General features: G+C 45.0%; 2 protein-coding genes across 3 annotated transcripts in view; both read right to left on the bottom strand.

Moving 5' to 3' along the window:
* The window catches only part of actc1a (actin alpha cardiac muscle 1a), a 98,761-nt gene extending 73,431 nt beyond the window's left edge, over positions 1-25,330 (bottom strand). Inside the window, exon 1 of the mRNA XM_076037531.1 lies at positions 25,317-25,330. The gene's annotated coding sequence lies outside the window, so the exon portion shown is untranslated. The remainder of the gene's footprint in view (positions 1-25,316) is intronic.
* reps1 (RALBP1 associated Eps domain containing 1) lies at positions 114-27,666 on the bottom strand. 2 transcript variants are annotated; one of them, XM_076037521.1, is made up of 19 exons: positions 26,879-27,666; positions 21,878-22,001; positions 17,496-17,722; positions 15,612-15,798; positions 14,023-14,153; positions 12,792-12,954; positions 12,627-12,690; positions 11,899-12,053; positions 11,095-11,216; positions 9,611-9,691; positions 8,307-8,394; positions 8,031-8,132; positions 6,987-7,047; positions 5,934-6,132; positions 5,385-5,588; positions 4,540-4,629; positions 3,844-3,998; positions 3,656-3,761; positions 114-2,612 (listed from the first exon to the last, which is right to left on the bottom strand). In XM_076037521.1, exons 1-19 carry the CDS (start codon positions 27,029-27,031, stop codon positions 2,544-2,546), a joined length of 2,481 nt encoding a protein of 826 aa, XP_075893636.1. In that variant the 5' UTR covers positions 27,032-27,666; the 3' UTR covers positions 114-2,543. The 2 variants fall into 2 exon arrangements, with proteins under 2 accessions (XP_075893636.1, XP_075893637.1); XM_076037522.1 differs by lacking the exon at positions 9,611-9,691.

The raw sequence follows: 27,666 nt of genomic DNA, 5'->3' as shown, positions 1-27,666 counted from the left end.
TGGGAGCAAAGCATTCGGAGAAAAAAAAAATCCCATTCATGACTTGGTCATTGCCACTGATTGCTTCTTGTCTGCTTGGATTGCCTTTTTTTAATTTATTTATTTTTTTAACAAAGGTTTGGGGGATCTGTTGTGCTAGCACACACACACATACAAACAAAACAGAACAAAATCAAACCCACATGACTGTTTTAAATAGGGTTGTAAATGGTATTAGTTCCACGTTGGGAAACGATATCTCACTCACACACTCACACAGTGTACGTCGTCATCATCATCCTCGCAGCACAAAAAACAAGAATGAAAGAAAAAAAAAAGAAGGCGAGCCTTGCTAGAACAAGGAAGAGAGGTCAGTCAGTAACCGTGGAAACAGCGACGCCAGTGCGGGGAGGGAGTATATAAGGCTTCTGGGAAGAGGACCGACTCTTCGGCGACGCACCGGAAGCTCCGGGGACACGACGTGTGCGCACACAACACATGTTGTTTTGAAAGAAAGCGATGTAACAAAAAAACAGTATTTTTTTGGAGCACTGGCACAAAAATATACATATAAAGTTTCCAGGTTTTAAAACTCGGGTGGTTTTGTTGAGTTTTTTTTTTTTCTTTTTAAAGCTCTGTTTTGTCCTTCAAAAACGCACGTGTAGGACAAGAAAACCACGCAAGGCTGAAGGAAGCGAAGAGAAAGGTGACAAATTAGAGAAATTAAAAAAAAAGAGAGGCGGGAGTTTTTAAGTTCAAAGTGCAGTTCAGAGTCGACTGTTCTTTCTTTTTTGAAAGTTCTGTCGCGTACAACCGGCAAAGGTTGCTGAGACTCGAGGGTCGAAGGGCGGTCTGAGGATGACTTCCCCCCCAAGGAGGAGGAAGCATCAGTGCCGAAAAGACAACAAAGGGGGCCAAAAATGGACTCTAGAATATACAGTAGATGATGTTTTGGAAGATCTAAGATAGAAAAACAAACAAAACAAAACTAATCAGAGTACACCGCTCACGCAGATGCTACTATCGGAGCTAAAAGCTAACGTCCCGGTTGCTTGGTTGAAGACCTCCCCTCGCACTTCGCCAGACCACCGCCGAACCCCTTGCATTGCATAGTGCCGGCTGTCTGATTGGATGAACGGCGAAACGTTAAATTCAGCGACGACAGAAAAATAATCACATCCGGGACACCGTCGTGCCCGAAACATCTCCACTTCCCTTGAAGGGAGTTCCTGTTTCAACATTTTCAGGGAAGGTTGTTGGTGGTTGGGGGACACCACAGCGATTCAATGTTTAAAAATTAACAATAGTTATATTAAAAAATGGGACAACACTGCAAAGAGAGAGAGAGAGAGGGAGAGGGGAAGGAGTGTGTGTGTGTGAAAGAGAGAGAGAGAGAGAGAGAGAGAGAGAGAGAGAGAGAGAGAGAGAGAGAGAGAGAGAAGGGTGACGACGATTCAGTCATTTGGCATCAGGTTCGACCATCGAATCCCCAGAAACTGTAACAATAGAGAGGAGACGCCGTCAAGGCATCATGACGTCAAAACACACACACATCACACACATACACACAACCATGCGCGCGCACATGTACACACACCTCGACAAGCCCAGAATGTTCACGTTCCACACCAAACTCCGGTTCAACAAAAATGTGATTTAAGGTTTTCGACGATCACCAGGGGGAATTCTTTTCCTTTTTAAAAAAAAAAAAAGAGTGGTCTGCTCGCGTTATTTATTTAAAGGCTTCGTACAAATACAAACATTAGCACAGAAGGAATGCGGTTTTTAATATTTCAATATTTATGCAGCGACAATGTTTTTCTTACTTCTTCCAAGGTATTATGACAGACGCAACAGCTTTTTTTTTACGTCAAATTTCTGGGATGTGGAGCTAGCCGCTTAGTGCCTTCTTGCGCTAATCGAGCTAATCACAGTTTAGCTCAGTCTCGGTGCATATAAATAACGGAGGTCCTCTCCTTTTTTGTTTTAACCACTTTGTTTTCGTTTTTGGCGCTCGGCGTGATGGGAGAGAAGGAGTGCGTTGATGCTCAACAGCTACCGAACAGGATGAACACACACACACACGCGCACGCACACACACACACACACACACACACGCGCACGCACACACACACGCACACGCACACGCACACACACACAAAAACACAAAAACACAGTCTTTCTTCAGTCGTGTGGAGGGGAAGTCAGCGGGCAGCAGCGCTTTATTATTTCTTCGGAGAGTCTCATCCGCCGCCGCCGGCCGTCTCTCAGCCCGTGGCCGTCCGGGCGTTTCGCCTCAAAAGTGCCAGTTTGTAAAAAACCCCACCTCCCCCTCCCACCACCTTCACCTCCTCCTCCTCCTCCTCGCTCTCAGGTCCTTCCGCTTTAGGATCATCAAGAGCGTAAATAGAGCGGGTGAGGCGCTTCTCTTTCACTTTTTTCTTCTTTTATTTCAATGTATGTTGGATCTGAGATGGTGGGACAAGAGGAGGTGGGGTGGGATGGAGTGGTGGAGGGCGGAGTCACACAGTGTGGGTGTCTCTCCCTCATTCACCGTGGCCGGGTTAGAGGTGAGAGAAAGGTCTGAGCTGCTCCAGCTGGACTTCCAGGGATATCCGCTCCTCCAGCAGGTCCTTGAAGGAACATGAGGACATGAGAGTTTACTGGCGAGAGGGTGTGGGGTTGGTAGAATCCGGAGAGAACCCACCCAGACACAGGGAGAACATGAAAACTAAGTAACGTAGGTAAACTGATATTGAAAATTGAAAATGAGAGTAAGAAAATTAAAAACAAAATATTAAAGCTGCAAGCAGCGTTGATGAGCCTGAGCCCGCACAGCCTACCCAAACCCCAGACACCGGCCAACCTCTCACAAGGTCTACCGACCCCTTCAGTATCATGCCAACTCTGCTGACGCCCCCGATCAATGTGCGCAATGTAGCTATTTTTGGCTCTGTAGGAGACGCCATTAGTCGCATCGGGTTGATTTTTTTTAATCACAATGTCAGGACCTGTGTTTACATGTGTGTGAAATTTCATGAAATTTCAACCATGTTTAGTGTGTCAAATGTCAAGAAATGTTGATTTAGGCGAGTGTGAAAATAAGTGGAAATAGCTCACTTCCTGTTTGTCGAGCGTAAAGAATTTGAGCGTATGAAGTGTAGGGCTTGACGTCACAAACGCATGGGTTTTCGTCTCATGACTCTACGATATTCCCAGAGGGGGCTAGTGGCATTTTAGTTTTAAGGCGATTTTAAGGATTTTTGCGTGTACTGCGACTTCAAAGGGCCATAAAATGGAAAATTTTGGGGGGAATGGGGGAATTCTTTTCAAGAATATTGAATCTTCAAGGCTTTGTCTGTGTAATACTAAAGTTAGCGCGATGGTGATTTTAGTGTTTTTGTGTATGTAGGGGGCACTACTGAGTACATTGATCCAGTTTTTTAATAGGTTAAGATTTTCGTCAGGTCTGACCTGCGTGTAAAATCTGGTGACTTTTGCAGTATGTTTAGGGGGTCACAACGGGGTTCAAAGTGGTGCATGAACAAAAAGAAAAATAAGCACAGCAATTACAAAATGGGTCTTTCGCCCTGCGATAGACCAGCTCTGGAACAGAGCTGGTCTTACTGCTGGGGCTCAGTCCCAATAAAGAAACAGTTAGATATTCCTGGTGCACCTTCAGCTGCTGCTGCAGTTCACTGTTGAGTCGCGCCAGCACTGTGTTGGTCTCCTTGTTCCTCCGGATCGAAGCCTGAATGGCCTTCTTGTCTTTTCCCACCGACCTGAAGGAACACAGCGAGACGCAGCGTTAGCGAAAAGCGACGCGCACAACCTTGCGCGCATGCGCGTCACAGGGGGCGAGACCTGGGGATGGACGGCTGGGTGGCCAGGACAGCGGCGATGACGTTGGACTTCTGCGGACCGTGCGGCTCGTCCTCCGGCCGCAGCTCGTCCTCCGACTTCAGCCTCCGACGCACAGGTTTGGGGGGAGGGGCCAGCGGACCAGACGAGCCTTTGACCTGATTGGCGGGGGAGGAAAAATAAAACAAAACATGGCATATGTTAAAGTAACATGCATGAAGTCCATCTGTGAGAAATACCCTTCAAAAAAACGTCTTAATATTCCCTGTGAGGTTTTTCATATGTGAACGCTGCTTAGTCGAAAAGTTCTTTCTTTCAAAGGAAGCTCTTGAGGACACCCTGTTCCTATTTATGAAGCTTCAACTGTTCAGAAGGAAAAAAATATTACACTTTCACCTCACAGACTTGTCACTCAGTGGTCGGGACCCAAATTTATTCCACAGCAAATTCATTCCACAAAAAAACAAACAAAGCCCACTTTATATCTTGTCTGGTAAATCAATTATTAAAATTATTGGATTGAATTGTGTGTCCTGCAAAAAAATTGGCCAAGCATACAAAATATCCACGTCTATGCAAAATTGGCCCTTATGAACGATGACTGGGAGTAACTGCAGCTCCTATCCAGTCACATCAACTAAAACAGCGCAGACGCGAGTTTACATGGGGAAAAAATGCATTGGTTTTTGACTGACTTACAGAGTTGACAGCAGCGGAACTTCGCTCATCGGCCTGTCCGTCACTCTTGACAGTTCTCAAAGGACCAGCTCCTTCAGACACCTTCTCCCCCTGAACACAACAAAACACATTAATCAAGGCGGGGGAAGCCACTGGAAGAAAACAAGCACTGGTCCATGTGTGATAATGCCTTTGAAGAGTGAACCGCTAACTACCACCTTGCTAAATGTTTGGACTGGGTAACCAGCTGGAGGAGTACGCCCCCTCGTGCCGGGTACCATGGAAGTTGAAATTTTGATAGATGAACGATACTTTTTTTTTTTTTTTTTTTTGATAAACCCAAATTGAACGACAACAACAAATACATTCCAGTTACAACATAAATAACACATAAAGAAATAACAAAAATATAAAAGTAAAATACAGTAAGAAAAATTATTGAAAATTGCATATTCTACATATCCAAATTGTCCCATAATATTTTTTGATGTTTTATTTGTGATCTGTAAAAACAATATGAACAACAAAAATACATATTTTACACTTTACTGTTGAATCAAATCAGGATTTCCTCCAAATCAAGTTTGATTTGATGCTACATCTTTGGGGCAAATGTTGGATTTGCATTATTTTGACCCACCTAACCACACCAAACTTCTTCAGCATGATGCTAAGTTTCACGGCTTTAGTTCAGGCCTTTGCCTGTGATCCTGACACACTAATGTCAAATGATTATTGGCTCACAGACTCTGAGATTTTCTCTCTCGGATATCAAAATTTGGCACCAAAGGATGATTAAATTTTGGATACTGAATAGGATGGGAGCATTTCACCCCGTGCTACAGACGCATCCACCTCCTGCCTACCTGTCCCGCCTCGCTGTGCAGCTCCACCTCGGGCAGACTGGACGGCTGCTCGGAGGCGGCGAACGCCTGGAACTGGCTGAAGTCGGCGAAGTTGGGCTGCTGAGGGATCTGCTGCGGGGAGGTGGAGGTGAGCGCGGCGGCGCCCCCTCCTGGCGCGCCCTCCCCCTCCCTCTCCGAACGGTGTCCGGTGTGTGGCGCGGACGTCTGCGGAAAACACACACAGAGGATGTGGAGGTTGTCGTTATTGTTATTGTTGAATATTTGCATTAGCGTCCAATTGTTTTAACTAGGGCTGTCAGTCGATTACATTTTTTAATCGCGATTAATCGCACTAGTGTCATGAGTTAACTCGCGATTAATCGCAAATTAATTGCAAATTTTTTACCCTGCTCTATATGTAACTTAACAATTAACTGGATTCTCTTGTGTTTCAAAGGAGTTTGAATTGAAGCGTAATTAACGCGTTAACGTTGACAGCACTACTTTACACTAAATGAATGAAATTGAAAAAAAAGAAGAAATAATAAATTGAAAATAAATAAATCGTACCTGCGTGGGCAGCGGCCGGGGGGGCACGGCGGGGGGGTACGCCGTGGTGGCGGACTGCGGCTGGCCCGGCGTGGACGTGGTGGCAAAGGTGCGGTTCATGTCGAGCGAGGAGGAGCGGGAGTGGGAGGGGTGGGGTCGAGGCGGCGGCGGGGGCGGGGCCACCACCTTGAGGGCCTCCGGAGACGTACCAGACTGTGACCTGACACACAAGACAGCACCAGGAGATCACAACTGATGACAAGTAACTCAGACACGAGCGATCAAAAGTGTGGCGTGACCGACTCATTTCTGCATTGAACTCCATTATGACCAGTTTGATGAGATAATGACCTTGAATGATCATTATGGGTGCACGAAAATCAGTAAGTATGGTGATATTTTAGTGTTTTCATGAAAACAATTTACAATTTCTAATTAAAAGTGATTGAAAGAACTCCCAAGTGCGCAAAATTCTTTGTGACCACACTAAAAGCAGACCGCTTTAAAGAGCCTTAAACAGTGGTTGTCCACTGGTGGAGTCCCAGGACCCACATTATTTCCTCATGATGAAGTCGTGGCCCCAAATTTATTCCACAAAAAAAAAAAAAAAAAAATGCTCGCCCACTTTCTATAATGTTGAGTGAATAAATTATTGAAATTATTGAATTGAATTGTGTGTCCTGCAAAATAAATGCCCTACATTTTCTCAATAAACATAAATATTTTAAAATCCACCTGTGAAGCCGCAACCCAACCAAGACGGCTCCACGACCCACCACTTGAGAAACGCCGGCCTAAAGTATAAAGCATTCCACCTGTGTAATGATGGCTGCATACCGGATGTATTCATCCTCTAAAATCACATTCACTTCGACCTGCGAGGCAGCGGCTGTCAAAGCCATCCCATAACGTGTTCAGCACAACTTGACTGATTTTCCTGCACGTGAGGCTGGTTATAATGGAGTTCAATGTAGGAACGAGGAAGTTGCGCCACACTTTTGAACACTAGCGTATATTTTTTATTTTAACAACGTCAACCTTCAACACAAGGAGAATCATGTGACTCGCACTGACCTTTGTCTCGTGGCCGGCTCCTGGTCTGAGGTGAAGGAGTCGGAGCTGCTGTAACCGTCACCTGCAGCACAGGCAGAGAAACGCCTTCATATTACACTGGCCCACTGCGACAAAGTGATTTGTGTATGAATCCTCAACTCGTTGTAGAGTTTGTGGCCCTCTGAGGGCCAGGAGTTGCTGCTGTATCTCAACTGTTGGACAGTAAACACCGACTGGTGGTTTCCATGAAACTCCACATTGAAGCTTTTAATCAGTAATTACGGGCCGCTCACTGCTTGCACAGCGCACCTGTGTCTAAAAGCCAAGTGTGTTTGAAATGCACAATGTCAAGTTCAAGTCATTAAGAGGAGAGATGAATTAAAAAAGGTTTTTGGACACCCTGAAAATTTCCCTCAATTCCTCAATTCATCACAATTCACAATAATCGTTATTCAACATTTGCAATAGAATTTTCGTGCGTTTCATAAAGGTTTGGTTGCACTCTTGTTGATGAGGTGTGCATGTGTTGCCAGGCTCGTCCTTGCTGCGACATCCAGTTCTGAGCTGGATGGAACAGTGCATGTGCAGCATGAGGGTAAACTAAACTACAATAAACTGCACTTGGGAGACATTAAGACTGATCGTTAGCGTAATACAGAACATCACAAATGCAGGAGTTGTCCAAAAACTTTCTTCCACTACTGTGCACACTTGGACAAAAATGAAATTGCGATTTTTTTTTATTTTTTTTTTCTCTGAAAACTCGATTTTCTATTTCGATTTGTTTTTTTGTTTTTTTTGTAAAATTACAAAAGCCAATGGAATAAATTATTTCAAACATTTTATCTTTATTTTTAAATGAAGGGGACGGGATATTTTCATCACCGATACTCAGTGAGCACTTGCGACATTGGGTTACGACACATGTGAAATTTTATCGTTAAATATGCTACAAAAACGGGACGAGTGCAATGTTTTTCATCTTGTGAGTGAGTTTCACTAATGTGATGCTCGCTGCCATTTTGAACAAAAAGTGATGATTTGAAAGAGCGGCCCCTCACTCACCCACAGTGTTTGCGGCTACAAACTTCATGGTAGGAGGTAATTTCACTTCTTCAGGGTGCTCTGGAGCTTTGGCCAGCAGTGGGCTGGTCGGGTTGTTGTTGTCTTGATGAGGAAACGGAGCGGGGGAAAAAAAACAAAACAAGATTAGCCAGTGTCAATGTGCGTATCGTGAGCAGGCAGATAAAAGCCATGCAGTTCATAGAAATGGGGGATTGATTTTCCGCAAGACTGTGGAAGCTCCCAGAAGAAGAAGACAACTGACGCGAGTGGCCTCACCGCTGCCGGTCCTTTTCAGCTCCATCTCCTGCATGTGGATCTTACTGGGGGTCATCCGAATGGGGACGGGGTGGACGATGGCTGTGTCCTGAAGGATGGGAGACACGTGGTTAATAATGATGACGATTCGAGATGTTTAGAAACATCACTACATTCTGAAGGAAGTATTATCCTTTTTATTTTTCAGCTTTGTTGATAAAAACCAGAGGGTTTTAGGGTGAGTACATTTACGGTGCACAAGAACAACGTACTAGCTTAAGATACTTTGATTTTATTCGACTTGACAATATTTCAAGTGTTTCATGGCTTAAGTTACCACTTTCTTTTCCAGACAAGTCGAGCATGTACGACCAATTAGGAACAAAGTAAAATGCAGCTTTCTTAGTAAACCCAGATGCATAACGAATCATCTTTTTAAATATATGAAAGTTCCTTTACTCTCGGAATTTCTATTCCTAAGCAACACAAATTTAATATCTTTATACTTCAAATAGCAACAAAATCCATTTGGAAATTGGAAAAGGTCTATTTTGAAAGTGTGCAGCAAACTGCGCAGTGCGCATAGTGTAAAGTGCTGCAAATACTGTTTCAGAATTCATTAGATTTGATTGATTTGAGGACCTACATAAATGTATAAAAACCTAATGAAGCCAGCCCCTTAGACTGCATTAGGCTGCCCCCTAGTGGTCAGGAGGACGCCAGGTCAGTAGACTGGGCTCCTACCTCTGGATGTCCAACATGCAGGGATTTTCTGTGCATATTTCAATGAAAAAAGGAGATAGTAACCTGCACTTTTTTTCTTTTATTTTTATGTAACTTTTCCTTTTATTTTCTATGTTCCTTAAAAAACAATAAATATTTAAATAATAAAAAAAGGAATATAGGAAGTCCGACATCTGCGCACACGAATGACTCTTGCTCAATCGGCAACCGTTCACATGCCATTAATCTCACAACACACTTGTTACAGTGACCTCATGAGAGCAAACACATTCTGCCCATTCTGCAAAGGCATTGCTGTGGATTTGCCAACAGACATAAAAATGAACTGCTGTCTTATAGAAGCTGAGCCGGGCCAATACGCAGCACGTACTGTACAGAGGGGCTGCTGATGCAACAGGTTGCACTTTGAAAAATGATCATGCACAGCAATAGAGAGAGAGAGAGAGAGTGAGAGAGAGAGAGAGAGAGACTGAGACTGAGAGAGAAGTGAGGGAGAAAAAAAGCACAGAGAGATCCAGAGAGGGTTAATGTCCGTCCATTAATGGTGAAACCATGCATGCGTACTAGAGTGATTGACTTACAGGGTCAGCTGGTGCAATGTTAGAGTCAAATTGGGTCAGAGTTTGTGAGCTGGAGGAGCGCTCGCTAAACGTCTCCCACTGCTGCAGAGGACAGACAGACAAGACAGTGAGAAGAAAAACGTCAGTGGGCCAGTGCAGTGACATCACACATGTACATCGTCAGCCCGAGCCTCTTGTTTGTCGGAAGCAACATTGACAGCCCCATTTTTTTTGTGATGTGATTTTTTTTCGTTTGTGATTTGTTCTCAAGATGTTGCCGACTTTCCTGCTGAACAGCGAGGCAGCACCGCGCACCAGGAGATGAGAGCAAAGCAGGGCTGGGTATCTGGGAATTTTTTTTCATATGATGGCAATTTTGATACCTTGGTTTCAATACGGTCGCTTCACGACCACGTCAATCGCAGCAGGTAGAAATCATTCAGGCAGGAAGTCGATGATTGGAAAACACGGATGCGGCTGATTTTCCAGTGAAATATCAATGCGACGTATCGGCTTCAACACTGTTCAGTTCGGCCGTCAAACAATAAAGCGTATTTCACTTTAAATCTGAAACTGTGATGAACAAAATGCACGTATGCTTTAATTGCCTGCATTTTGTATGATACCAGCAAGTCCAGTTTATCGTTACTTTTCTTTTTTACACACAGCGATACTTGAGACGCAGTTGGGACGGGCAAAGGAGTTCCGTTTCACGGTTTGTTTTCTTTAAATTCATGCGAAACTACCTGGGTTGTCGCGCGATCATGGTGTAAATTGGGGGTGAAACTTTTCTTAGTGTTTTAAAAAGCAATTTGAACAACAACAAATATACATTGCAAGAGATTTGCAAAAGATTTGTTTCATCTTCCGTTTTATTGGTGATTCAGAATCAGGATTTCCTCAAAATCAACTTTGATGTGCAGCTACATCCTTGGCACAAATTTAGCATTTTGCTTTATTTTGATCCGCCTCAATGAAGCGGAGCCACGCTTTCCACTTCTTTGGCATGATCCTAATTTTCTCTCAGAGGTGAACAAAACTTTGCAAGTGTTTCTGGTAAGCGCTTCTACAAAGTGAAAGCCAATTGCCGGCCACTTCAGACCTTGAGACCTTAAGATTTACTTTCTTCGATGTCTAGAATTTGGCACCGAAAGACGATTGTTTTTTCTTTTTTAAATTGGACAGGATGGGAGCATTTCGGTCGGCGCAGCAAATGTGTCGCAGTTCGGTACCCAGGCCTGGAGGAAAGTGCTGAATTATCAGGGACAGTGTTTAATAAACGCTGAGGATGGAGTGGCAAACGTCGTGATTGATGGATAAGGAGCAGAAGCTCTGCTGAATGTTCAAAGTAAAACCAATTACACTCCATCAAATTTCAACACAGCAAGAGCAAAGTGTCTGCACTCACTGGAGAAGAGTGTGTGTCTCTGTGTGTGTGTGTGTGTGTGTGTGTGTGTGTGTGTGTGTGTGTGTGTGTGTGTGTGTGTGGGTGCGCGTGCTGAAACCTCGCTGCTCTGGTTCATCTCTGGCCAGGCCTGATTGAGCGAAGGCATGGAGGGAGACTTGCTGGGCGCGACCTCCACCGGCGAGGCCGAGAATCCAACGTCGGCGGTCGTCTCTGGAACTTCTGAGGAGGGAGGGCAAACGGCGGGTCGGGACAATTATTTTGAAACTGGAGGGGAAACAGGTGGACTTCCTTTGCAGGACATCATCACAGGAGCTGGCAAAATAAATGACTATAAGAGGTGGATGCAGTACACTGCTGGACATCTGTTCCAAACTGCTGAGGTAGGGGTGTTAACAACTAATCGACTATCGATTAGTTGTCGATTAAGAATTTGATTGATTAAATTAAGTTAATGGCAATTAATTGAAAAAAAATTGACACTGTTTTTTTTTATGATAAATGGCGTGGTGTATTCGTGTATACCAAGAACAAGTTACTTTTAAACAACTTTTTTTTTTTTTTTAAACAGTTGAAATGTGACCCATTAGAAATCAACTTAAAGTCAGGGGATAAATGTTACTATTCTATTCTAATACTGTTCTCTAATGTAAAAATGGTTCACATTGGACCCTCAACATTATTTAAGGGTTAAATAATGTGTTACACATTATTCATTGTGAAATTTAGGTTCTCAGGAAAAATCACTGCTTATCAATTAATCGTTAATCGATCGACGAGGTCAATCGACTAACGATTGTTGAATTAATCGATAATTTGCATCCCGATGCCCCACACTCAGGCACTCAGGCATACAATTTATTTCCAAAAAAAAAAAAAAAAAAAGAGAGAAAAAAAAAAGCACCTGCTGAGTCATCCAGGTCGATCAACTTTGGCATCAGGCTCTCGGGCAGCTTCTCGGGGAGGTCGTAGCCGTTCTTCCTGGCCACCACCAGGTGGAAGGCGGCGCAGAACTCGTCCAGGGTCAGCGCCCCGTCCTTGTCGAAGTCCGACAGCTCCCTTCAAGCACACGGCGGAGAACCGTGAGTCCGCTGCGCCGGCAAAACCGAGCGGCCGCCCGCAAGCGTTTTACGACGGAGATCCTCAGATCTTTGCTCTGACTTTATCTCCCTCAGACTGCTCAGTGCGTAATTTTTTATCTTTTAGTAAAAAAAAAAGAAAAAAAGAAAAGAAAGGCCTTGATAGACCGAAGAATCCAGTTAAGCTGATTTCTGGCTCTGATCTCAGTCCCTGAAAATGTATTCAGATCTCTATCAAAACAAAGCTGGGAAACTAATTGAATCTAAAAGAATTAAGACTATGATCCTAGGATGGATGGATGGATGGATGGATAGATAACTTTATTGATCTCAAAAGAGAATTTCGCATTTAGCAGCTTGAAAAGGGAACTAGTGTAATAAAAGGCATTCTATTGTTTGTATACGACTTGATCTGCCATTTATAACATATTGTAGTTAGTAAGTATTAAAATAAGTATGCAACACATTTTTCCTGTCACGCCAGGGTACTTTAAACAGCAAAGCAAAATTCACCCCTGAATCCCACACAACCGGCACACGAGGGACGACTTACCAAATATGTGACAATTCTAAAATTGGCAGTTTGGATTTGGTGAAGAACTCTTTCGCTGCTGAGCCTGGTGAATGGAAAAAGAAAAAAAAAAAGGGAAGAGCGTCATTGCAGCCATCCTGCAGCGACGTGTCGGCCTCGTTGTGGGAGGGGTCGCGTTGCTCGTACCGGGGATGAAGCCGGTGAGGTCGGGCTGAATGGTCTTGAACTGGTTGATGTAATATTGCCTCTGCTCGTCCGTGATCTTCCAGGGGTCGTCGTAGGCGCTGGACTGTCGCTGGATCTCGTTGGTCATCGCCGCCGAGGCCACCGTTCGTATCGTTGTGCTTTCCTGAAAGAAACAATCGCATTAACCTTCGCGCGCTCACTGAGGGCAGCTCATCTCAAATTCAACAGCAGCATTTTCTCAAACCGATCTGAACTGAAGTTTATTTATACTAAAGCAGAGAGTATTTTCCCTTTGATGGAGGAGGAGGCAAGGGCACTACGATAACATGCGTCTCATTACTACTATTAGTTACTAGAATGTTATCAGGCTACGACGACGCAGTCGACGCAATCGATTACGTCGACAACATAAATTTGTCGACGCGAAAATCTAAGTCAACGCGGTGCTGTCGTTATTGTAAATTGCTGAATGATAACGTCGCGCTCCAGCCGCTACGTGCGCGTTTGTACCTGCGATGCAGTACTGAGCGCTGCCTGAGGGTGGCAGTGTTCACTGTTCACATTGTTAACTTCTTCTCGAAAAAGGCTTGAAAACTCCGGCCCAAAGTTTCCAAAGTTTAGCAATATTTCATAGAAAAAAAAAAAGCAGCAAAACACATCGGGTGCAAACTCTGCGAAGCTCGGCTAGCATTCCATGGTAGCGCTACGGCGACTAGCGAACACCTTAAACGCAGACACGCCGGAGTTGCTGACTGCGGTCGCGCCGGCTACGCTTGGGAAAGGCTCAGTCGCGCTATCTACACTTTAAAAATTGAGTGCGCGTTTAAAACACCTCTTACAGTAAAGCGTACGAGGAGTTTTTTTTCCGCTGTAGCATTTTGGAGTAATCCGTTTTTAATTAATATCTGAATTTGCCCATAAAAGTAGGTTTTGTACTGCATGTGGTGTGTAACTTCAGCCATAAATGACTCCAAAATGCTAGAGTGAAACAAGTTGAAAATCACCACGGAGGTAGTTGAGGTCATGTACAACAAGAATCCGGTGGAATTTTGCAGAAAACATTTTTGATATCCATATCTTAATACTTGGGAGACTTGAGACTGACTCTTAGCGCAATACAGTCCTTCAACAAATGCATGCAGTGTCCAAAAAACCCCCCCCCCCACCACCACCACCACCACCACTGCACTTGTGCTGCCACAGGGTTATCATAACGGGGTGATGATCATACCTGGACTGAGGAGGGGTGCATTCCCGGGATGGTGCTGGATGGCGGGGTGTCCGCCGTGAAGCTGACCCAACTCTCTTGACTGGGAAGGGGAGGAGAGTGAGACGGCCACATTCCTTCACTTGGTACCTGACCTGCGGAGAGGTGACGCACACGTGCACAGCTCACTGTCAATTCATTAGAGAAATGGTTGTTCTGCTGTCAGGTACCTTAATCTGCGTGTAATAACACTAACCCAGTTTTACAATAAGTAAACTGTCTATTCAGCCATCAGCACAACTTTTACATTAATAACTGGGATCATTTGACACATTGACATTGACTCTCTTGAAAAAGCAGGATTTATGTCATTTTATTATTATTCATTTCTTTTTCTGTTGGTCTGTTGGAATGAGGGGTGGCCGCAGCCAATCACCTGCCTCCGTCTAACCTTCTCCTAATCTCCTCTCTGCTCTTCCTCCAGGCCTCCTGCCTGTTAGTTCCAACCTCAGCATCCTTCCGCTGGTATCTTCACCAGAACCACCTCAACCGGGCCCCTCTGGCTTCATCTCCACAACATCAAAAAGTGCTTCGACCGTCCCTCCGCTGTTCTCATAACTGATCCTTGTCCATCAGGACTACTATCGAAGGAAGGCTCAACATTTTCATCTCTGCTACCTGCAGTTCTGCCTGCTTAAAAAACTAAATTGATCAGTATCAAAAGGATTACAAGTAGAAAAAAAAAATTGCAATTAAGCCCTGAATTTCCACAGTTAACCGCAGTTGTGTTTTTTATTTGCGTGTTTAAAATCTGTTATTTTGCAGTTCCAGACAGTTTCCATGTCCATATCAATGTAAAGCAATTCTTACAATACAATGTCTTAATTGGGAACCAAATGAACACAAGACCAGCGTTTCTCAACCCAAAGTGGGTCTTGATTGGGTCGCTGCACATGGGCACTTTCCCTTTTTTTTTTTTTTTAATAAAAAAGGGATTTTAAAATATATATTTATGAGAAAATGTTGAGCATTTATTTTGCAGGACACACAATTCAATTCATCCATACACACCTACATCAAATTTAGAGTCCCCCCACCCCCGACCCCGCATGCCCTTAATTGGTGCTTTGGCAAAGCTGTGCCTCACCAGTCTGATGGGGAAGCTGTCTGCACCTGGATGCTTAGCATGTTCAGCGGCAGGTGGCATGTTTAGCATGTTTAGCGTGTTTTGCAGGTGGTTGCTTCAACCATCAGCAGGTTGTGAATTGCCCCAAAAAAATCACTGCTTATGCTAGCAGGATGCGGTGTGGAAACAGCCAACACAGAGAATGGAAGGGACAAAAGCGCCATAACAAAAATGAATTTGATCTCATCGCCCTTAACAAGCTAATGCTGACAGTTCGTTGGAAGCAGATATGATGGTGGGGAAATGAAATGTGAAATTGCCTATGCAAGGCTCAACTCAGACCACGTGGATCCTTTGTTCCGCAAATGACTCACAGCTCTAACTGCTGTTCTCAGCAAACAGGGCGAGAAAAGGAAAACAGGGTAAAAGCAGGACAGTAAAAACTGGCTTTTTCCGAGACGGCTCCGGGCCGCAGGGAGGACGTTACCTGCTTGCGGGTCTCTGAAGTGCGTCCACACGCCTCCGGCGGCGGCGGCAGCGGCAGCCGCCGCCACCACCACCACGGGCTGCCTGTCGGCGTTGCCGCCGCTGGGCTGCCGCTTGTGTTTCCTCCACGAGGGGGGCGACGTGGGGGGGGACTGGTGCGGGGAGACCACCGGCGAGGTCGGCTCGGGCTGTCGACGCATCGGTCAAAAGCGTGAGACACGGGCACGCAAAGGCGGCAGTAGACAAAGTTAAAGGCAAGGAAAGTCCGCAGACCTTCAAGGGCTTCAATTTCACTAGAAAAAAGCAACAAAGGCGTCACAAGTTTGAAGGAATATTGCAAAACAATTTTTGCACGACTCTTTGGAAAAGAATGAACTGAAAAACAAACAAGAAAATCCAAATGTACAGTTCAAAATAGTTTCCGGACACCCATACATTTTTTTTTTACTCAATCTCAATTATTGTCGTCAATCATTTTTGTGTGTTTCAAAAGGTTTGACCGCATCAGAGGCACTCAAACGAATGGAAATAATGTAATAATAAACCATGGAGTTGTGAGCTGGATGATACAGTGCACGTGCAGCATGTGGGTAAATGTTGGTGAGTGCACTAAAATAATAGAAAATAAAAATTACATTTCTTAAGAAAGTTAGTAAGTAAATAAATAAATACATACTTCTTAGCACAATACTGTAAAATCCCAAATGCAAGAGACGTCCAAAAACATTTTTCCACCACGGTATGTGGTAATGTGTGATGCCATTGCAGTACATATGGAATAATATGATATTCAACTCCTCATATGAAAACAGTGTGATCATGAAATGTGTGTATGGCCATTTATATTTTAAATCACACCTTCATTTTGCTGACCGACTTCAGGCAGTGAGAAAAAAAAAAAGCGCCACCTGGTGGAGTGAATAGTTAGCTGCTGATGACCACGACCTATCAGTTTGCACTTTTGCAAACGTTGCGTCTTTGAACCGAAACCCACACAAACACAACTATCAGCATCTCCATCAGTTTTTATCTCGGCCTCGTCTGAAAGATCAGTTCACATTCGCATCGGCTGGTCGGCTGAGCGCAGTTACGCACAGAAGTGGTATTGTTTTGTAGTATTGCCAGATCAGTTCACTCGCGACGGGTCTGCAGTTTCACAGCGAGCGGTTTCTTAAAACACAAGAGATAAACGCGCCGACTGCGACAAGATCGGCGTGCAACATCCGGGTGGAACTGTGACGCACGGCGTCCAGGCTCTTTCTTATCTTCACGCTCCAGCAAACGGCAAACAAATATTTCCAAAAACGTACAAATGGATTGATTTTTTTTTTTTTTTTTTGTAAGGTAAAAAGTAGGAGACTGATGCCTGATGACTTTAAGCAGGCAGAAAGTCAAAACATGGAAAATGTAAAGAATATTTATAAATATAGATATATATTAGTGGTGGGACTTGATTAAAACATTTTATCAAATGAATTGTGGCCTTTGTAATGGATTAATCAGAATTAATTGTGTTTTAATCACATATCAATATTTGAGGTTTGGAATTTGGATTTTTCAGGTTACTTAAGGATTTCCTTCATTCAACTTTGTACTTTTACTCCCGAGATTTGGACAGAAATATCTGTATTTTCTCCTTCTTGCATTAAAAAAAAACATGCCTCTTACTTTTGCGTTTATAAGTATTCAAAATAATATATCTTCAAACTTTTTATAGCTGTTGCTTAAAGTGGAGCTGTTTGATCGGTGATGGACTTATGGACTTATTGAAGAGAAAACAAAATGTGGAGACCACAATTTAATCATGAATAATATAATATCAGTTAAGAAGTCTGTCAAGGACAGTGAGGACTAAAGACAGAACGGACTTGTCTAATCAACTCACCTGGGGCTCTACGCTGGGCGCCATGGGCTGGATGACCTCGTGGACAGGGAGTGACGTGGACGAGGGCGGAGCTTTCTTGTTCTGGAGCCCCCGGCCCGGTGGTCTGGGGATGACGGCGGTGGCAGAGGGCGGGTAGCCCTGGGCGTCGGCGTCCTGGTAGAGCGCGGCGTGCCTCGCCTCCGCCTCGTTCTTCCCCACCACGAACCGAGGCAGCGGCAGGTCTTTGACTGTGGCGGAAAGCGACAACGGGGCCGTTTGTTAGCATCGGTCAACGCAACGCGGACGACTTCTCGGATCGGATTTATTAGATGCGAGGTCAGGCCGATTTTGGACTAGGACTAGGGACCGAACTTCCATACATCTCATCTGTAGCACCGACTGAAATCTCCGAATCAAATATCGAAAAATGAATCACGTTTGGGTGCAAAATTCTTGGCGTCCGCGAGCCAATAATGATTTGGCGTTAGTGCGGCAAAATCTAAAGTGGCCGGCGATTGGCTTTGGAGAACTGAAGTAAAGACACTCGCAAACTTTTCTTTACGTTACACCCGGTACGCACCGGAAGCGAAAGCGCCACCGAGCGCGGCCCGCTTCCTTTCAGCGGCCGTGTTAACCGATGGCGTCGCTCACGCCAGACGCGAAGCTGCGCGCACCTCCGCTCGCGGCTCGCGCCACGCAGCGATCGTTTTGGCGTCTGGTCTATTTTGTGCAGGAGCCGTGTCAACTGCTATTATGGAGGGGCAGGAAAAAATAACCCGTCCTCGCTTCCACTCCTTTTCAGATACGGGGACTACGTATTTTTCAGGTAATGTTTACTTTATTTTTTATTTTTCATTTGTGTTATTTACGTATGTCCAGCCGTGTATGACTCAATTTTGGTTTGCTATTCATGTTTGAAATAAACTAAACCAAACCAAACTAAACTAGATCAGGTTGTTCAGAAATCAAGGTTGTACACCAGAAATAAAACAAGTGGTCCTTAGTTACCAGGCAAATTCTAATTGTCCTTTCAACTCATCCCTCATCCGTGCCTACATAGAGATCACTGTGAGTGAGTGGAAAACTTTATTGGTGCAAATTACGAGGTACTTCTGTCATCCTTTTCTCATGGAACACTCTGCGAACACATGACGGCACAAAAAAGAGAAACGTCTTGACGGAAAAACCGAGGGACTTTGAATGCACCCTAAAGCCTGACATGGAAGGAACAACATTTTGCAACGGGCTGCGGTTTGGAGCTGGCATGGTGACAGGAGGACACTTCCACAAAGGGCAGAGTTGTTCCTCATCGACGGAACAACTTCCACTCGATTCATCTTTGTGCTGTTACGCTGCCAGGGATCGATGCGATTCAGAACCCTGCTCGTCATTCGTCCGCTCCGACGAGAGAGCGGCGCAATTTCTAAGCGAACCTTGTAACACGCGGGCCGCCCCCGCTAGATACACGGTTCTTCTGTTCGACCGGTACGTCCCTTCACAGCCCCAACTGCGATATATATCGTGAGAAAAATACCATGTACTACGCAAAATAGCAACAGGGGTGTAGCTTCATCACGATACGGTATCATACGCAACCGTAAACACGGGTATCACCCACCTTGTTAGGGACTTCCTCTCTGACCGCCCTCAACAGCTTCTCGTCAATAATACTCGGTCAGACATCACTGTGCTTCATGCTGGCGCTCCACAGGGCACCATTTTATCCCCACTACTTTTCTCCATACACACAAACAAATTCCAATTAGATCTGGAAAAGTCTTGCCTGTTTAAGTATGCGGGTGATGTGACCTTGGTTGCCATATTAAAGCAGGGGGACACAGTTGGAGAGGAAGTATGCAGAGCGAATGCGTCATCTCTCCACGAGTGGTGCGATGAAAGCTTCTCACAGATCAATGCAACAAAAACACAGGAACTCGTCTACCATGAAAAGGAGCCAGTGCAGCCCCCTTACGATTAAGGGACAGATTGTAGAGGCAGTAAACAAGTTAAAGTACTCAGGTGCAAAATCATATTGATTGCGACCTAAATTTCAATACAGACTACATTTTTAAAACCTGTAATCAACGCCTCCACCTACAAAGAAAGCTCAACTCCTCTACAGTTTATAAGAACCTGACAGAGGGAATCTTAACTTTTAACACTGCAATGCGGCGTGGTAATCTAAACATAAAAGGAAGAAGCAAGCATAGGGAAGAGACACAAACAACTTTCACAAGTTGTATTTACAAGGAAGTTGTCAAGATAGCGAACAACCCTCTCATCCACTCAGTAGTGAGTTTAAACTTCTTCCCGCTGGTAGGCGATACAAAGGGCCAAAGGCAAACAGTAACATCTTTAAAAATTCCTTCATCCCAGTTGCCACTGGAGCACTGAACCCCACGTCTCCTTGATGCCTTTTTAATGTAATTGCCACCGATGTCCTGCTTTTTGCTCTGAAGATGTTTGTGTGCAAGTGAGTGTTGTTGCCGTCCTGCTTTGTTGTTTTATGAGACCAAAGACCAATTTCCACATTGTGGACAATAAATGAACTAACTAACGTTTGGAGGTATCATGATACGATTTCAATTAAATGTGATTCCAGGGATTCCATATTTTTATCCATGAGAAACCACTCAACTTAATATTTTTTAAGTGCAAAATCGGTAGAGTCAACCCGCATCATAGCCACTGTATCCAGCATGCACGACATCTTGGGGTCATTTTCTTAGACAAAAACAAAGCAAGCAATTCATTTCAGTGTGTTTTTTGATCTGGATGTGCTGTGTGAATTTCAAAATAAGAGTGTATCTTAAAGATATTATATCGATATTATCAAATCGTTAATTAATAAATCGGTATATCGATTCTGATTGATGTATCGCTGCAGCCCTCAGTGGGAAGAAGCATAGGAGAAGTCAGCTTATTGAATAATAATACTGTGAAAACAGTACATGTAATACAAAACATTACCGTGTATTCTCAAAAAAGAAAAAAAAAAAGAAAAATAAGATACTGCAGAAAGATTTCAGGCTGCCAACGTTCAAAATGTATTTGATTAAGAGAGAGCCCGAGCTTTCCGGTTTCAACATCTTCAGATCTAATAAACCGAATGCCTTCGTGGGTCAACTTTGCTACAGACAAGGCTTCTGTGCTTCCTGAACGCTTCTCTGATCAACGCGGTCAAACAGCAAACTCGTGCTCAGAAGTTTGCCGTCAAAACAAACCTGGAAGACCGCAACGGTTTCTTGGCGCTCGCACCAAAGGCAAACACAACGGTGGGAAAGCACTTGCACGGGTTTTGACCCCGGAGGCCTCGGAACACAAACTGTTTGGTTGGGATAAATAGGAGAGCCGTTATTGTGTAGCACCTGTCCAAGCCAAATATTGGTCTACTGACGTGAACGGTGCGACAGTAACGGCAAAAGTGAAGTCCACTTTGGGTTCGAGTGTTTTGCCCTTTGAATGACAAAGACGCAATCTCAGACAAGAGGGCTCACGTGGAGAAAACTCGGCATGCACCAAACGAGTACAGTATGAGTACTGGAATTTTAGTACTCGCTGACACCGACACCGATTGATTTGTTTTTTGTTTTTTTTACTCGACTGCTGTTCTCTTATCAGAACAATATTCCCCACCATGTTTTTCGATAACAGGGGGCAACGACCTTTATGAACCTGAGAGCTACTTCATGGGTGCCGAGTCACACGAAGGCCAGCCAGTTTGCCGCGCTCTCCTGAAATAACACATTTTCTCAGTTTGCCTTCAGTAATGCGTAATGACTTCACAAGGTTGGATACAGACAACATCAATATTCAACACCTTATTTCTATTAATCAGAGTTCACAGAGTTTGCCTAAACTTGTCTAGACTTCATGGATAATAAAATGTTTTATCATTATCATATCATTTTATCACAAGATATTGTCATTTTTGATTTTTAATCATTTTAAGTGTCATACACATCCATATACAACTGCTACCGGTGTTGTGATATCAGCACGTAGTTTACGAGTACAAGTAGAGTACTCAAACCGGGTACTGGTGCCGATACCTGATAGTGGTATCGGCATTGGCGCATCCCGAGGGAAAACAAAAGAATCCTGCAAAGCTCAGGTCAGGTGCTTTGTATGCCACTGTGAAACTGCCAACCCGTCCCATTCCTTATCGCTAGCTTAGAACGGAGAGTGTTGGTGGAGCCGCCCCAACCTCAGAACGCCGGGTCAGTGCCTCTCATGAGGAATGTCGAGGAGGAGCAGCCCAGGAGTAAAGCGGGAGTCAGTTCACCCAAGGAAACGGAAAGTGCGACCGCAAAGCGTCCTCAAACACGGTGAGGCGGGGGGAGGGTGTGTGTGTGTGTGTGTGTGTGTGGGGGGGGGGGGGGGGGGGGGGGGAGAGGACTCACCCGAGTTCAGGCTCTCCACCCTCAGGGGCAACCCGGACTGGGCGATGGCTATGAGCTTCAGGGCGATGTAGAACTGGCTGCGTCCGAAGTGACCCAGTCGGGTGGCTCCGCACAGCTCTGTGATCTGAACAGAACAGGACAACGGTTAACATCTGGATACTCGCACACACACGCATCTGTATGATGATCTCTATAGGAGGTCTCTCCCTCTCTGTGTGTGCAAACTGCCCATCGCATAGCTGCAAGTATGTATGTAGATACATACATACATACATACATATACACATATATACAGACCCTTTTCAAAAAATTAGAATATCATGGAAAAGTTCATTCATTTCCATAATTCCATTCAAAAAGTCAAACTTTCATAGATTATACATTCAGGGCCCACAATTGAAGTGATTTCAAGTATTTATTTGTTTATTGTCACATAATTTGGCCTTTCAGCTCACAAAACCCATGAAAACAGGAGTTCAAAAAATTTGAATACTGTGAAGAAATCACCATTTACTTCTCAGAAAAAAGAAATAAATTAAGATCACATCAAATCAATGAAAATATTGTACTTTCAAAACGATATGTCAATCTTTAATACTTGGTTGGAGATCCTTTTGCCTTAATAACTGCCTTGATGTGCCTGTGGCATTGCCCGGCGGTTATGGAAGCCCAGATCTCCTTGATGGTTTCTGTCAGCTCTTCTTTGTTTTTGGGTCTGGTGTCCCTCATTTTACTCTTGATAATACCCTATAAATTCTCAATGGGGTTGAGGTCCGGCGAGTTGGCTGGCCAGTCAAGCACTGTGATGGCATGGGCATCAAACCAGGTTTTGGCGCTTCTGGCGGTATGGGCAGGGGCCAGGTCCTACTGGGCCAGGTCCTGCTGGAAGATGAAATCTGCATCTCCATACAGATCCTCAGCAGAAGGAATCATGAAGTCCTCTAAAACATTCTGGTAGACTGTTGCTGTGACCTTGGATTTCAGGAAGCAGAGTTTACCAACACCTGCACCGGACATTGCACCCCAAATCATGACTGACTGTGGATATTTCACGCTGGACCTCCAGCAGCTTGGGTTCTGTTCCTCACCCGTCTTCCTCCAAACCCTTGGACCTTGATTCCCGAATGAAAGGCACGCTTTACTTTCAACCTTGGACCACTGGCCAACAGTCCAGTCCTTCTTCTCCTTGGCCGAGTTGAGACGCTTCCTACGTTGGCTCAGGCTCAGAAGTGGCTTGACCCGGGGAACCCGACTTTTGTAGCCCTTCTCCCGGATGCGTCTGAATGTGGTGGTTTTTGAAGCTGTGACTCCTGCCTCATTCCACTCTTTCTGTATCTCTGCCAGATTCTTCTCTGTTTGATAATCCACTGAAGCCCACAGTCATCTGTTTTGGTGGCGCACCTTCTCCTGCCACATTTTGCCCTTCCACTAGACTTTCCATTGATATGCTTGGACACAGCACTCTGAACAACCAGCCTCCTTGGCAAAAAACTTTTGTGGCTTACCCATCCTATGGAGGGTATCAATGATGTTCTTCTGGCCAGTTGTCAAGTCTGCAGTCTTCCCCATGTTGAACCGAACTGAGACAATTCAACCAAACTGAAGCAATTTAATGACACCTGTGCAGGTGCTTTGAGTTTAGTAGATGACACTCAGTTTAAAAAAAATGCATGCCCTGCTAAATCTGGGCTGATTTCTTCACAGTATTCTAATTTTTTGAAATCCTGTTTTCGTGGGTTTTGTGAGCTGGAAGCCCAAATTATATGAAAATAAACAAATAAATACTTGAAATCACTTCAATTGTGGGCCCTGAATGTATAATCTATGAAAGTTTGACTTTTTGAATGGAATTATGGAAATAAATGAACTTTTCAATGATATTCTAATTTTTTGAAAAGGGTCTGTACATACATATGTATACACACACACACACACACACACACACACACACACACACACACACACACACACACACACACACACACACACACACACACACACACACACACACACACACACACACGTCCCTTGTCAAGCTGCTGTCTCTCTATCTAACAGGAGTTGCAGTAGGAAAGACCAGAGAAAAGGGAGAGAAAGAGGCCGAATTACACTGTTTTTCAAATCTGTATTTTTCACCCTGGAATTCCTTCTGCGATTAATGAGCCAAAGTCCTTCCCAGATCTCCAGTGAACAGCACATTTGCCCCTCTGCTTCTAGCCTCCATCAGAAATATTCACTTCCAGCTGGAAGTGACGGTGGTTTAATGATGCTTCCACATTCAGAGGGAGGAAAAACAACAAGGTTTTAGAGGGACAATGACCTGGGACAGGTACTGATGCTCTTTGTGACACCACAAAGGTCCGATTCCTGTCTTAGAGGCATTCCTTAGCGCGCTTTCCGAAACGCTGGAGTGAGCAAGGAGTAAAAAAAAACTTTTTGACCTTGCCCACAAGTTGGAATAACAGCGTTATCAGGCAACGGTTGTTTTTCATTTAAAGTTTGACTTGTGACTGGTGCAGCCATTGCAGGTGTGTGTGTGTGTGTGTGTGTGTGTGTGCGTGTGTGTACTAGCGCTGTAGTCGAGACCGCACCAACCGAAACCAAGACATTATCAAGACTGGAGAGTATCGAGACCCAGACCAAGACTGTATATACAACAAACCAGAACAAATTACCAGTATCTTCTTTCCAATTCAAGTTTGCTTCTACATAAATGGAACAGCAACATTTATTTTGCTGCTTCGCCAGCTATTAAAAAAAAACAAATGAACTAGGAATAATTTAGCACAACACGGTTAACGCTGCCACCTCACAGCAAGAAGGTTGATTCCGGGCCTTGGACCTTTCTGTGTGGAGTTTGCATGTTCTCCCTGTGTCTGTATGGGTTCTCTCCAGGTCCAACGGCTTCATCCCACAGTCCAAAAACATGCATGTGAGGTGAATTGGAACCTAAATTGTCCATAGGTGTGTATGTGAGTGTTTGTCTTTGTTTGTCTCTATGCGGCCCTGCGATGAACTGGCTACTTGTCCAGGGTGTCACCCTGCCTTCACACTCTGACAGCTGGGAGAGGCTCCAGCAGACCCCCCCCCCCATGACGAAGGAGCAGGTATTGAAAATGGTTGAATGGGAATAACTTAACTGAAAATGACGGCATGCGTGAAAACCTTTCACGTCCGAGCTCGAAACTAAAAAATACACTCATCTCACTCGTGGTGGTGGTTGTGAAAAACCTCAAAAGTTCTGCATGGTTCTAAGGATGAGATGCGGTTCAACAAAAACATTCTTTTCTGTTATTAAAAGTCTCTGCGGCGCTGGCTGAGTCTCAACCAGTCTTGATCCAAAATCACGAGTCTGCTCAGTCCAAGATCCAGACAAAAGTGGTCTCAGGACCAAGAGCAATCTCGAGCAGTACAATACTGGTGTGCACTCAATGCGTAGTCAAGTTGTATTCGTGAACGACCTGGACCTCAGGCACCAGTAGGAGACGCAGTGGAAGAAATAATGATTGCTCATGTTGTTTCTCCTGTTTCCTAGGTCTCTCTGAACAATCTTCACGTCGTCCTCTGTGAATTTGCACTTGGCCACAGCGCAAGCTCGTTGGCGTTTGTCTTGTTGTGTCTCGGTTGTCCTTCGACAGGCCTTGTGTTACGGCCTAGTAAACGTCTGACTTCTGTTTCTCCCGTCGGAAGAGGTGCTACATCCTCATTCTCAATGGTAGAAAAAGTTTATCCACCCTTGTATTTACTGAACATTCCAGCCCGAACGCCTTCTCTCCACCGCCGCTGTCGTTCCTCTCGCGAGGATAAATCTTCATCTGCCAGAGCTCAGACTCGGTCTTCGTCGCTCCCCTCGCTAAACTTTATGTCGCTTGCCTCCGCGACAGACGACCAACACACGGGGTTGTCAAACTCAAGGATGACTCCTTCGGCCGCCGAGGGCCAAAACACAGACGGCCCCGAGCCATAGCTGACTGACCCCTCTCGCTGCTGACAAAGGACTTCTGAGAATGTGTAGATACAAAGAGCCAGTGACCACCCCCTTCCCTTCCCTTCCCTTCCCTTCCTCCCTCCCTCCTCAGCCTGTTACAACACCGCACTGTGACTGTGTACGTTGAAAATGGTCCCAGCAACAAAAAAAAAAAGAAATGATTACAACACTGAGCCGTTCTTCCTCCGCGCAGTTCCCGTTGTTGACCTTGACAAAAAAAAGAAAAAGAAAAGGGGGGGGGGGGGGGGGGCCTGACTCGCAACCTGCAAACGCTGGCCTGCTGCTGAGGTGTCTGGAGTCACTAACACTGAGGGCTGCAGCGGTTGGATGGTCGTAATATCTCAAAGGGCCCCTCACAGAGCAGGGCAAGTCAGCGACCCAAAGACCACATGGCCCATGTGACTTTTCAGATTGATAGAGCGACGACTGAGGGTAATGACATCCTTGGGGTAGCAATTATTTACGTCGTCCCTATAAAGGATGGATTGTGAAGCGACTTGACATCAAATCCCCTGATGAGGGTCAAGAGATGAGTGTTGCACAGAGACGTTGGGGCTACTTTTCCATTGTCTCAGGGGAATGTCATAGAAAAGCATAGTGGAAAGACTTCACTTGAGTGAAACGAAAGGCAACACAGGGCAACAATCTACAGCATATATAACAATGCTGAACACGTTACAGCACTGTTTACCACATGTAAACAAAAAAATGTTGAAGTGGCTGGCCTGCTTATACGCTGTTCCATACTTCAACTAAGGTGAGAGATGGGACTTGAACGCCTCCTTTTTGGGCTAGCACTAGCATTAGCAAGAAGAAGGTGTGTCTCTTTTTGCTGCGATGCACTTGCTAACAAACAAGGCTAGCCCTAGCCTGGGTGTGTGTGGGGGGGACAGGGCGGCACTGGCAAGCAGGGCAACTTTGTAAAATAACAACCTCGGTGGTCGTGTGTGTCGCCGCGCTCACTTTGCGATGACAAGCACTTTGCAAAATGACATTGGTGTGGGCTAGCTTACCTGCAGGACAACTTCGCTGGGGAGCTGGGCCGCCCGGAAAAGGTCAAGAACTCTCCCATTGGAGGCGACTTTTTTGGTGTTGTCCGTGTCGCAGTAGATGAACAAATCCGAGTAATATTTTTGCTCGACATCACTCAGCGTTAAACTTTCCATCGTAGTAACAATCGTAGCCGAAAACGAGACTACTTGGCCGTTGGTTAGCCCCTAGCCAATGGCTGGGGCAGGATCCAAAAAAATGGGCGAGACTTCAGGATCCCAACTTAGCTTAGCCTCACTGCACTGGCTACCGATGAGGTTAGCAGGAATAACGTTCAAACACCCGCTGAGTCGACTTGTTGTCGCCCAATTCCGCACTCAATTAAAATCCGCAGTGCTGTGCGGTTACAAAGAGAGCTTATCACCATTCAGAAATTCAAATAAGGAATGCTTTCATGCAGTTTATTACTTAGTAAACTTGTTGGGCCAGTCAAGCCAAGTCGCCAACAGCTGGCTACCAGCAGGGCGAGCTAATAGCTGCCTTGAATCAAAGTCAGCGGCACCAACCTGAAGCTAACTAGCACGTCGCAAAGTGCGTCCACCGTCTCCGCCTGGACGTGTACCGTGTGAAACTCACGCTGTAAACCCGCTCGTACGTAATTCCGTTACGGAACGGTGTCTCTGTCTGTCGCTAGAAACGACTTCCTGAGCGGGGCCGTTAGAAGTAAAGTTTCATGGTCTTAGGGTTCCTTCCTCTGGTAATCTTAGCCGCCATTCCCACTGCCAGTGTCATGTCATTCGAAGTTAAGATA

Source organism: Nelusetta ayraudi, unplaced genomic scaffold (genome assembly GCF_046127955.1).
Source record: "Nelusetta ayraudi isolate G7.1 ecotype Tasmania unplaced genomic scaffold, CSIRO-AGI_Nayr_v1 ptg000052l, whole genome shotgun sequence".
Lineage (NCBI taxonomy): Eukaryota > Metazoa > Chordata > Actinopteri > Tetraodontiformes > Monacanthidae > Nelusetta > Nelusetta ayraudi.
Note: the sequence above shows the minus strand (reverse complement) of the source record. Positions and strands in the feature narration are given on the sequence as shown.

Coding starts and splice junctions, on each gene's coding strand:
- reps1 (XM_076037521.1), bottom strand. CDS start 27,031: ATGGAAAGTTTAACGCTGAGTGATGTCGAGCAAAAATATTACTCGGAT. Junction 11,217..11,898: donor CGACCTGGATGACTCAGCAG/GTGCTTTTTTTT, acceptor CTCCCTCCTCAG/AAGTTCCAGAGACGACCGCC. Junction 5,589..5,933: donor CCCGGCCGCTGCCCACGCAG/GTACGATTTATT, acceptor TGTTTTCCGCAG/ACGTCCGCGCCACACACCGG.